The sequence below is a fragment of the Propithecus coquereli genome, unplaced genomic scaffold, assembly GCF_000956105.1.
Source record: "Propithecus coquereli isolate 6110/MARCELLA unplaced genomic scaffold, Pcoq_1.0 Scaffold811, whole genome shotgun sequence".
NCBI lineage: Eukaryota > Metazoa > Chordata > Mammalia > Primates > Indriidae > Propithecus > Propithecus coquereli.
Window position 1 is genome coordinate 137,336 of NW_012154297.1, and position 11,310 is coordinate 148,645.

The window sequence follows — 11,310 nt, forward strand, 5'->3', positions numbered from 1 at the left end:
TATCTGCATGTGGTTTTCTTTGTATTTATGCTGTTTAGTCTTTGCTGAGCTTCTTGCATCTATAAATTATGTTTTTCACCAAAGTTGGTAAGTTTTCGGCCATTAATTCTTCAAACATTTTTTCCGCCTATTCTATCTCTCTTCTGGGATTCCAGTTACATGTTTGTTAGACCTTTTGTGATTGTCTCACAGGTTCCTGAGGCTCTATTTCTTTTTCTTTTCATTCTTTTTCTTCCTTTTTCTGTAGATCGGGTAATTTCTACTGATCTGTCTTCAACTTCACTTACTCTTTCCTCTGTTATTGGTTGTTTAACCTGGTGAAGTTTTAATTCTAGATATTATACTTTTTCAGTTGTCAAATTTCCATTTGTTTCTTCTGTATAATTTCTGTTTCTCTGCCAAGATCTCCTATCTTTCCATTCATTTTAAGTATATTTTCCTTTTCCTCATTGGGCTCAGTTATAATCACCGCTTTAGAGCTGTCCTCATCTGAGAATTCCAGCATCTGGGTCTGTCGTGGCATCGGCTCCCTTGATGGTCTTTTCCCTTGAAAACCGGCCACATTTTTCTGGTTCTTCGTGTGTTGACTAATTTATAGATGTATCCTGTACATTGCGAGTGCTGCTGTGGAGACTGTGTTCTGTTCCGGTCCTGCAGAGAACATGGCTGGTTTGCTTCAGCAGGCAGACAGCTTGGTGGGCCTCACGCTCAGGCTCTCCCTGGCCTGCCGCCCGCAGACGCTCAAATCCCGGTTTGATTCTTATGGCCGCAGCTGCAGGCCTCTTTGAGTGTAACCACGCACACACGGGGCAGGGCTCAGCCTGAGACGGGGGCAGAGTGTATCAGGGGATTTGGGGGCTCCTATTCTCTGCCACTCCTTTCCGATCCACTCCTCCCTTTCCCACGGCGGTGGTCGTCCCTGGGCCCCATCCTCCGGAGTTCAGGCCAGAAAGGCGGCAAGTTTTCTGTTGTAATCTCAGCTGCCTGCACCGCACCGGGCCACACCGCAGCTGTCTGGCGCCCTCAGGCTATAGCTGTCAAAGTGGAAAACCCAACCTCATACTGTGTTCTGCCAAATTTTAACTCTCCCCCCAAGTCTTCTTGCTTGGGTTCACTTCCCAAGCCTTCAGGTAGTGGCTTCTTTTTTTCTTTATGTTGTCCAGAGTTTACAGGTGTATTATTTGCAGGAGGATTTTACTCCGCCTGGGTTTAGTTTACATCGTTTCACCCTGCCCACGGCCTGGCGCTGGGTATGGCGGGTGTGGACGTCAGGAACGTTTGGTTGCATAAGTGGGTGATGGAACAAACGAACTGCCCCTCACTCTCCTCTCTCCCTGCCCCCAGCTCGACCCCTTTGAGTCCAGCGATCCCTTCTCCTCCTCCAGCGTCTCCTCAAAAGGATCAGGTGAGACCCGCGGCTTATTTTCCTTCCCGACAGTTCCTCGGGCAGTGGCAGAGCAGGCTCAGTTAATGCTTTCGCCTCCACATCCGGCGTGGCCTTGGCGTCGTCATAGTCAGGGGACTCAGATCCTTGCCTGAGAACGCTAGGCCAAAACCAGTACCCTCGGCCGCTGCTCAGCCTCCTGGGTGAGCAGTGGCATCTGTCCAGAAAGGACGTTTGGCAGTAGGAATTCAGTGACGGCACCAGAGTTGCTAGCTGCTGTTAACTCATCCTTCCGTACCAGCCTAGGGTGTGCGTCTTTGGGTTTTCTCCCTAAGAGAATCCAAAGTCCGACCCAGGCTCCTGGCTTGGGCTGTGGGGTCTACGTGTGCAGAAGCCTCACCTCTCCGCCGCGCTCTCGAGCCTGCACACGGCAGGAGCATTTGTAGATCACTCCCAGGCCAACGGGGAAAGTTCAGCAAAAACCTCTACCACGCAGACGATGTCGCTACAAAAATTGTGTGGGCGGTGGGTCGCCCCTGAACTGCCCCTCCCCTCCGTCTCATGCTCCTGCCCTCACCCAGTGGGACAGCGGGCTGTGCCCCTGCGGCACTCTTTTGCCCCTGTGATGACTGGACGACACTGGCCCTCCCAGAGCTGGCTGTCGCGGTGAGAAAGTGCCCCACCGAGATGCAGGAGCCCGGAGGCAGAGCGGGCAGGGAGGCCGCGTTGAGGACCACGCAGGTGCACGTCTCCGGCCAGTGTAGACAGCCTCCCTGATGACCGAGTCAGGAGCCGTTTAGCATTTCCCTTGACCCCAGAAGGTATGTTCTGTTCCAGACCTGTGACTCTGACTTTGTTGGTGCCGATTGCAGATCCCTTTGGAACCTTAGACCCCTTCGGAAGTGGGTCCTTCAACAGTGCCGAGGGCTTTGCCGACTTCAGCCAGATGTCCAAGGTAAAGCCCCTCCCACGGAGCCCCATGCCTCCGTCAGTCTCTTTGTGCCTCTTGTCATGGTGCGGGCTGCCAGGCATAATTGTTAACGTCACGTATGTATTTCCCCCGCACCTCTCAAGCGTGGGGTCTAAGGAAGTGCGCAGGGTCCACAGAGCACCCCTGGCTGCGATCGGACGTGTCTCCCTCCCTCTGGGTGAAACAGCTGTAGTCCCGAAACCCTCCCGGTGGCCGTCTATGCCCGGTTCCCCCAGCTCCTGCCGGCATCTGACGACCATCAGATCACAGGCGACGAAGCTGTCACCGTGGCCAAGTAGGAGCTCACGAAGATGTTGAGAACAGAGGTCCTAGCAGGGGCGCGGCCTGCAGGCCTGAGGCCTCCAGAGGCAGGGGCCAGTGTCTGGAGCCGCCTGTGGGACAGAACTCAGGAGGGGTGTTCACAAATGAGGGCCAGGCCCAGGAACAAATGCGAATAAATTGGCAGGGGAGAAGTGAACTGTTCTAGAAGGACACCAGTCAGGGCCGCTACCAGGCAGGACAGTGTGTGCGTCCAGCCGGCCACACGATTGCGTGAACCGACCGTGGCTTTAGCCCGCATGCTGTTGGGGCTCTTCCTCGAGGGGCTTGGCGGGGCGCTGTAGTTAGGGCCAGATCTGTAACTAGCAAGACGTCTGTCCGTAGTGTCCAAGATGGACCGATCAAGAAATAGCAGTAGAAGCCCATTATTACTGAGGTAAGTTCCGGAAGAACTGCTAAAAAGTCAAAAATGGTCACCTGGTGAGTGAGAATAAAGCCAGGGTGAGGGTCCCCTGTGCTTCGTCGCGAGGCCGTGTGCCCCTCGGTGTCAGTAGTGAGCATGTTTCTCTGATGGGAATTAAGGAAGCAGGTGAGCTGTGCTGTGTCTGGCCACCAGTGCCCGGTCCTGGGACCTGCATCTGCTTCGTCCCTTCTCGGGAGCCCCAGACAAGGAGCCCCTGGGGGGCCACAGCCGGGGCCCTGCTTCCCCCACACATTCCGCCGATTTTTACTGAGTGCTTGCTGAGGCCCAGGTGCTATCAGCACCAGGGGGAGGCGGTGGCCACGAGCAGAGCACAGTCCCACGTCCCAGGTGGTGAGGGGGCCCGGGATAGCCGGACCCATCCTCTGTGGGTGCTGTCGTCAGCCTGAAGGCGGGGACAGCAGGGAGCCCCGCGAGTACGTGGAACGTGAGCACCCCAGGTGCGGAGTCCCCCCAGCCGCTGCCAGCCCCCACACCCGGGTGCCCCAAGGTGCCAGCTTCCTGGGGCTTCCTGCCTCGTTTGTGCCGCGTTCGCTCAGCCAACAGAGCAAACAGTTCCCTGGGTGCCTTGTGGTTGGCAGCGGTAGCAACGTGTGATTGATTGTGGTGCACGGCTTCTGAGAAACTCTTGAGGCTCTGTTCAGGTTTTCAGAGAAGCACGCTAGCTGGCGTACCCGGCGGAGCAGCGACTCCGCTTCTGGCCGGGAGAGAATGTCTGTTCACACTCACCGGCCGGGCGGAGGGGCCCAGAGGCGCTGGTGTGGGGGCCCCTCTCCTTTCAGCACACGGAGAAGCCCTGCGTCCCACATTGACAGCCGCGGCACTGCTTGGGAGGGCCCGAGGGCTGCAGGGCGCGAGAGTTCTCTCGAGGGTGGCTCATCCCCAGCAGCGGAAGGCATACGCTCCCGAGCAGGCGGGAAACCGGCTCCTGAAATCAGAAACGTCTGCCACACGGTGGCAGCAATCCCAAAGGCAGGGCCGGGGCTGTCTTCTCTGGCTGTCACATGCAGGAGGCAGAGGGCTTCAGATCCTCCCTCCTCCATCCTCCTCACTGTCAGCACCAGGCCATGTCACCCAGAGTGGCCGGAGCTGGGACAAGGATGAGAGAAAACTTCCAGGGGGCTGCTTTGCACGAGTGAGGACCCCTGTGTCAAACAGTGGCAGAGCAGAGGCTGCGTGGGTGTTGCAGGGACAGGGTGGCCAGCCTACAGCCCCGACCCTCAGCCCTGGACAGCAGGAATGGCCCTCCCAGCTCCAGCAGGCCTAGGCCACCCGGTTCTCGCTCCCCGCCAGCGCGGCACTGTGTCCCCCAGACCCTGCGTTTCCCAGAGCTTCCGTGTCTTCCCCGAGTGAGACGCTTCAGAGCCTGGCCCTTCCCTGTTTTCCTGCCTGTCCTAACCCAAGTTGCATTTTCCCCCTTCGGATGACCTCCCTCTCCCCGTCCTCGTGCCCCGAGATCAGGCTGTTCACACACGTGCGGTTGTGATTTGAGGGCCAGTCCCACTTCCTGTGCGGGGCGCCGGGCCAGAACGGAGTTGGATGGGGCCGTGGAAAATTGGTCTCCAATACTCTATTGTTTGTTTGCGCCGTCCACTCGCTCCTGCTGTCGTGACACTTGGACAGCTGGATACCCAGCGCAGTGTGACCTGGAAGCTTTGTTTTTCCCGCCCGGTTACCTTTCTGTTTTTCAAGAACAACATCATGTATATAAATAAAATGCTGAAGGAAACGAAAGTAAAGTGACGAGAAGGTGTTTTTTGGCTTTTTATTTATTTATTTATTTTAAACATTGCCACCTTTTCCCCTGTGCTGGGCTTGCTGAGGAGAGTAGCCAGCAGCGATCTGATTCCAGTGGGTTCCTCTGGGAGGCCCTCAGGCCTGCACGCTTAGTTGAGGCCCCTCCACCCCCACCTGGAGAGATTTCTCTAGATAGTATTGGGCCTAAATGACACCAGCTTGCTTTAAAAGCCAGTTCCCCAAAATATATTTTTGGGGAGCATTCGAGAATAAAAACAAGAGTCTAACTTACTTATTTCACACCTCCTGCCCCGAAGAAAGCCATCTATGAAATACTTTGCTTTTCAGCCCATTTTTAGCAACTTTCCAATCACTTTTTAAAGCCGTGCGTTCGTACTTAGGGCTGCTGTTGGAAAGGTCACCGTTTTCTCTGAGCCAGTTCTTTAAACAGTGAACCCAAACCTATGTCTCTCAGAGCCGGTTTTCATAGTGGCTTTTCTGTCTGTCTTTTATTTTAAGCACACTCACTCTTGCCGAGCCCCTGACAGCTTTACTGAAACCTTTCTAAAAATAGCAACTTTCCTTGAAGCTGCTGCCCGAGTAGGAAAGAATTGAGTCCCCAAGGAGACGTCTTGGGAAATGTGAAGTCATGAAAATTGGGATTCGGAAATGACGCGGGCGTTTTGGCGTTAGGAGCGATAGAGTTCACCGATGAGGGGGTGCCAGGCGCTTACGGTTGGAACCCTGGCATCTGCAAGGAGCCGATTGGCCCCTCGGCTTCAAATGGAAGTGGGAGGCGCTGGGCCTGCTTGGCCTGAGATGTCCCCGGTCGGCCTGGGGGATGAGGCGGCTCGGGTTTGAGCGCATCACCAGGTCTCACAACTCGGGACTTCAGGCCAAGCGTAGCCTTAGAGCCCAGGTCCTGCCACACGACCCAGAGGATGGAAAGGCCTCCCGTGGTCCTCGGGGCCGAGGGCTCGATTTGAGTGGGCAGACACAGCCCAGAAGGCAGTGTGTACCGAGGGTGGACGAAGAGCCACAGAGAGGTTGCCCCCTCCGTGCGCCTTCCCCTGAGTGCCAGGATGAGGGCTGGGATCCACGCGGGGGCTCACCCTAGTCCTGCCGCCTCTCTGCTAAGTGGTTTCCATTCCTGCCTGCCCAGCTCAAGTTGTGCAGACAAGGCAGGTGCAGTGGCTCACACCTGTAATCCCAGTATTTGGGGAGACTTATGGAGGATAATTGCTTGAGGCTGGGAGTTTAAGACCAGCCTGGGCAACATAGCAAGACCCCATTAAAAAAAATTTTTTTTTTTTTTAATTAGCTGGGAGTGGTAGTGCGCATCTGTAATCCCAGCTGGTCAGGAGGCTGAGGCGGGAGGATCGCCTGAGCCCAGGAGTTTGAGGCTGCAGTGAGTTATGATCGCATCACTGCGTTCTAGCCTGGGAGACAGAACAAGACCCCATTTCTTAAAAAAAAAGTTGTGGGGAGAACCACACGCACCCTAGGCCTGGGGATGCATTCCATGAACAGCAGAAGCACTAGCAGACCGGCCAACGTTCCCTCTACCTGTCTCCTCTGCCCACAGCCCGTTCTTTGACAAACACAGACCCTGAGCGGCTCATTCTAAAGCTCCTCGAGTCTGACCACAAACTTGGTGTGATAATCACTGTACCATCTGTGTGCTGTCTGGGTGCCAGTGGACAGATGCTTGTTACATGTCCCCTCCTTTTTTTTTGTTGCCACAGCCCTAAGAGCAAGGATCTGTCCTTCTTGTCAGTTTACAGATGAGGAAACTGAGGCACAGAGTGGACCGTGCTGGTGGTGGCCGGGCTGGGATTCCGGCCCAGGCAGGGGCTCTAGACTCTGCCTCTGACCACCGGGCTCTGCAGCCAGACGGGGCAGATGTTCCAGAAACTTGAGCGACAGGCTTTGAAAAGAGACTTGCTGGCGTTTGCGCTTAAAGGGCCAACTGTCGGCAGAGTGTGATGGAGGAAGGCACCCGCTCACCTTGCCGCGGCCCTGCCCGGCCCCGGCGGCCCTTCTCCCTGGGAGCTTCCTAGCTGACCAAGCCGGTCTTGGTGGGGACGTGGGTCTGGGGGCTCGCGGGCCCCATGTTCCTTAGGAGGAAGTGCCTTCTTCCTCCCTCTGACCCTTCAGCCAGCTCTGTCTCTTGCCTGCGCCTGTGGGTGTCACCTCTACAGGCCTGAGGCAGGGACGGTCTGCCCAGGATGTGTCTCCAGACTCACCCTTGGGGCAGCCACCCGTGGCTGAGGGCAGCGTCCAGAAGCCCTGGCCTGGGAGGCAGAGGGTGTGGGGTCCAGCCCTGGAGCCACTGCCAACGTGCTGTGTGATTTGGGCAGGCCACGACCCCTTTCTGTGCCTCAGTTTCCCTGTGTGTAAAGCAGAGGTGCTGGCAGTAGGGCTCCCTCCCAAGGCCACTGGCTAGAGAAGGTGAGCAGATCAGCGCGCAGTGAGCGTTTCCCACCTGGGCGGCTCCGGAGAGCCGAGCAGGGCCCAGGGCCGCCGGGTGGGCGGCTGTGTGTGCAAAAGCCCTTCCAGCCCCTCCTCCCTGTGGGCCCCGCCTCTCCCCTGCTGCGGGACCCGGGCGTGGGGAGGGGTGGCTGCCTCTTACAGCGGGGCCTTGTCCCTGACGCGGCTCGGCGTGACTCTGCGACTAGACGCTAGAGGCCAAGGTGGCCGAGACTCTGGGACTCGTCGCGGGAGGTGGGGTTGGCCCCTCCCCGCTCCCCCAGCAGTCTCTGGGGGCCCAGTTATCTAAGGGAACCCCTTGAATGTGCCTTTGTGTCCTGCTTTGTTCTGTCTCTCGCCCTGCCCTGCTGGGGGGGACAGTTAAAGCCCCCCCCCCACTCCTCCATCTCTCACCGTGGCCCCGTCCCCACCCCAGGACCCGCCCTCTTTGTCGTTGTTTTCTTTTCCTCCCCCCAATAGAAAGTGATTTTCTCCCTCCTGGGGCACCCCCACCCCTTTCCTCAGGCACCTGAGTTGCGGCTCAGCCTCATGCCCTTCACTTTGCACTCAGGGAAACTGAGGCACAGCGGAGTTCATGTGTGCTACTGCTTGAGGTGAGGGGCAGGTGTCCCCATGGGAGGTGACATTCAGTGGCATGTGCTGACCCTGTCCACTGCCCCAGAGGAGGGACCCGCGCTTGCCCTCCAGGTGGGAGAGGACTGGAAGCTGGTCACAATGGCGCGGTGACTCGTGCCCCACTGGGTGACAATATGGTGTCCAAGCAGGCGTGGATGGCAGGAAGGGGCCCCAGGGCGAGCCCCGGGACGGGAGAGGGCACCCGCCAGCGTCTGAGGAAGGAGACGGGCTCCCCAGCGGGAGACCCGTGTGCACAGGGCCCAGAAATGTGGGGCTGAGTGAGCGTCCGGGGGTCACAAGAGGGTCCAGGGACTAACCGGAGCTACCTGCAGGCGTGGGCCATCCAGGGCTACCTGCCTACCTAGGTATCATCTCTGCGTATCGACCTCTGCCTGCCTGTCCCCCCCACCCCTTCACCGCCTCCCTACCCCTCCTTCCATCCACTCGCCCCCCACTCCTTCCTCCACTCGTCCATGCATACGCCCGTCTGCCCGTCCTCGTCCTCCTCGTCCTCCCCGTCCCCCACGCCGCCACTCCGCTGTCTATAACCGTCTCCAACTGTCCAACTGCTTAAAGCTGGGGTGACGTGATCCGGTTTGGGTTTGAGGCAGTAGGTGTGGGGTGAGCAGGTGCGGGGTGGAGGAGGCTGCTGGGGGGCCCAGGCAGAGGTGGTCAGAGTCCAATGGGGGTGGCGTGGCTGTGCCGATGGGTGGGGGTGGGCCGGGCATGCGACCTGGGTCACCCGTGGGAAGCGGCATGTGGGCAGCCCAGGGGCGAGGACGGGGGTCTGGTGCCAGCGCCTGGAGCTGCCTGTCACTATCCAGAGGCAGTGACCACGTCTGCCTGCTCAGCCGGGAGGCGGCGTCACACTGGGGTCCGCGCCGAGCACCGCGGTGGGTACAGGGTAAGGGTGGGGTGCGTCTCTGGAGTGTGAGCAGGAGGCCCAGGGGACCCTGTGTGCCGAGTCCTGGAGTCAGGAAAGACCCCAGCCCCACCACTCCCCCTGTGCAGGGGGGATGGCAAGCGTGGCCAGGGGCGCCCTCCTGGGACGGGAGCCCCTCAGGGGACAGGGCCGCTGTGTGTCAGGCACCTCGCCCCTCACAGGCCACAGGGCCCTGCTGCTGCGGGTGGCGGGAAGCAGGGACCTTTCTAGAGACCCTGGGTGCGAGCAGGGCCCTGCCGTGCAGCCTGGAGGGTTGGAGGCCTCGCCAGGGGCCTCAGGGCGTGAGCGTCTGCTCGGAGGACGTCCGTTGCCTTCGTTTTAACGACTGTTTTTGCCTCTGTTTCGTGTCCTCTCTTACAGCCCCCAACTTCTGGCCCTTTCACCTCCTCCTTGGGAGGGGCAGGATTCTCAGATGACCCCTTTAAAAGTAAACAGGACACTCCTGCTCTGCCTCCGAAGAAACCCGCTCCTCCACGGCCTAAGCCGCCCAGCGGTCAGTACGCTTTCTTCTCTCGCTGCCGCCGCCCGCCGATGCAGAACAGCGGGGGGACACAGGGCCCCCCATTCACTAGCTCAGAGTAGAAGCAGATGCCCTGGGGTTCTGCACGCTGAGCAAGAGGGTCTCCCCAGCACCTCCCGCCTGCCCGCCCTCGCCCCCATCCCTGGGCCCCTTGGCTCCGGGCTCTATGCTGGGGTCTAGAAAGCCCAGGCCTTAGAACCCTCCTTGTGGCCCCTGCCCAAGCATGTTAGTGCCACCCTGGCTACACCTCAGGAAGCACCACGGGCCTCAGCCCCCGGGCAGCTCTGGCCCCTTCCTTTACCCCCAACACTCTGGGAGGGCCTGGAGTGGGGACGGCAGCAGAGGCCGCCTGCTCGGTCCAGCCCTCCCTGGCTGGTTAAGGACTCGGGCTGGCAAGGCGGGGAGTCCTCCCCGGCTGTGTTCGGTGCAAGAAGAGGCAGGATGGCGCGGGCCTCCCCGCAGCCCCGCGTCTGGGCACAGTTCCGAGCAAGGTCTTCCTGCAGACCCTGCCTGGCCTCTCAGTGGCTGGTGCTGCTGGTCTCCCAGCCTTGGCCCTTGGCTCTGCTCTCGGGAGAGGGTCGAGCGTGCCCCTGAGGATTCTGAGGACTTTTAACTCACGCGTGGGTTTTCTCTGTGTGCTAGAGATAGGCTGGCAGGCCTGTTTCCCAGATTCTCGGGCAGAAAGCTGTTGCTTCTCGTGGCAGAAGCAGTCACTACGGTCCTCCAATCTGTGTACCCCGCCCCCTCATTGCCTGTTTCATCCAGGCCTGGCCTGGGACTTCCCTTCTGCTCTCTAGTCTCCAGGCAAGTCTCACCTGCACTGTCTCTGGGTTGCAGGTGGCCACAGGAGGCCCACACACCCCCTTGGTCGTGCCTTCTGTTACCCGGTTTCCCTAGACAGGTGTGCCCCCTTGCAGCCCCACCTCCTCTGAGGGGGCGGGGCGCTCACCTTCCAGCCTGCACGTGCTCCTCCCCTTGAATCTGCCCAGTGGGCTCCACGTCGTGGCTCCGTCATCGTTGCAGTCCTTGAGCGGAGGCAGCAGGCTCCCCTTGCACCCAGCTCCACGGTTATTAATACCAGCGATCCTCCCTCCTCCATGTGGGCCACCTGTCAGCAGGGACGAGCAGAGGGGAAGTTGTTTTAAAAACACTGGCCAGGCGCAGTGGCTCACGCCTGTAATCCCAGCACTTTGGGAGGCTGGGGCAGGAGGATCACTTGAGGCCAGGAGTTCGAGACCAGCCTGAACAACATAATGAGACCCTGTCTCTAAAAAAAATGAAAAATATTAGCCAGGCGTGTTGGTGCACGCCTATATTCCCAGCGACTCAGAAAGCTGAGGCAGGAGGATTGCTTGGGCCCAGGAGTTCGAGGCTGCAGTGACCTATGATTGCACCACTGCACTCCAGCCTGGGTGACAGAGCGAGACCCTGTCTCTACAAAAAAATCCAACCAAACAAAAAAACCCACTGCCTCTCCTGTCCTGTTACCTGGCCTGGCCTTCTTTTGGGAGGACAGTGAAGCAGCCTGCAGTGCTCAGGTCAGCTTCCTTGTTGATGAGTCATGAAAGAAAGTATGACCAATGGGCTGTGCAGATTTAGAGCAGACTGTCTGCGAACCGTGAGCAGATAACAGATGGGTAAAGAGATCATTTCTGTAAGCCACACATCAAAGGCAATTACCATACAATGGAGGAAAAACAAACAGCACAGGAATTCCCTTCCATCCGAGAGAGGCCACCTGCACCTTACATAGAGCAGTGGCTCTTAGGGGACCCTTGTCGGTCTCCTGATGGGTGGCATGGGGCCTGCTCATTCTGTTCGAAAGACAGGAGCAAAAGCACACATGCACACACGTGTGCACACACATGCATGCCCACATGCACACGCACCT

At 58.5% G+C, this 11,310-nt stretch overlaps 1 protein-coding gene across 1 annotated transcript in view; it reads left to right on the forward strand.

The window, feature by feature from the left end:
* EPS15L1 (epidermal growth factor receptor pathway substrate 15-like 1) overlaps window positions 1-11,310 on the forward strand; it is a 91,928-nt gene that overhangs the window by 62,921 nt on the left and 17,697 nt on the right. The window contains exons 20-22 of the mRNA XM_012663594.1: window positions 1,345-1,405; window positions 2,257-2,339; window positions 9,260-9,392. Coding sequence (XP_012519048.1) covers window positions 1,345-1,405; window positions 2,257-2,339; window positions 9,260-9,392 — 277 coding nt within the window. The remainder of the gene's footprint in view (window positions 1-1,344; window positions 1,406-2,256; window positions 2,340-9,259; window positions 9,393-11,310) is intronic.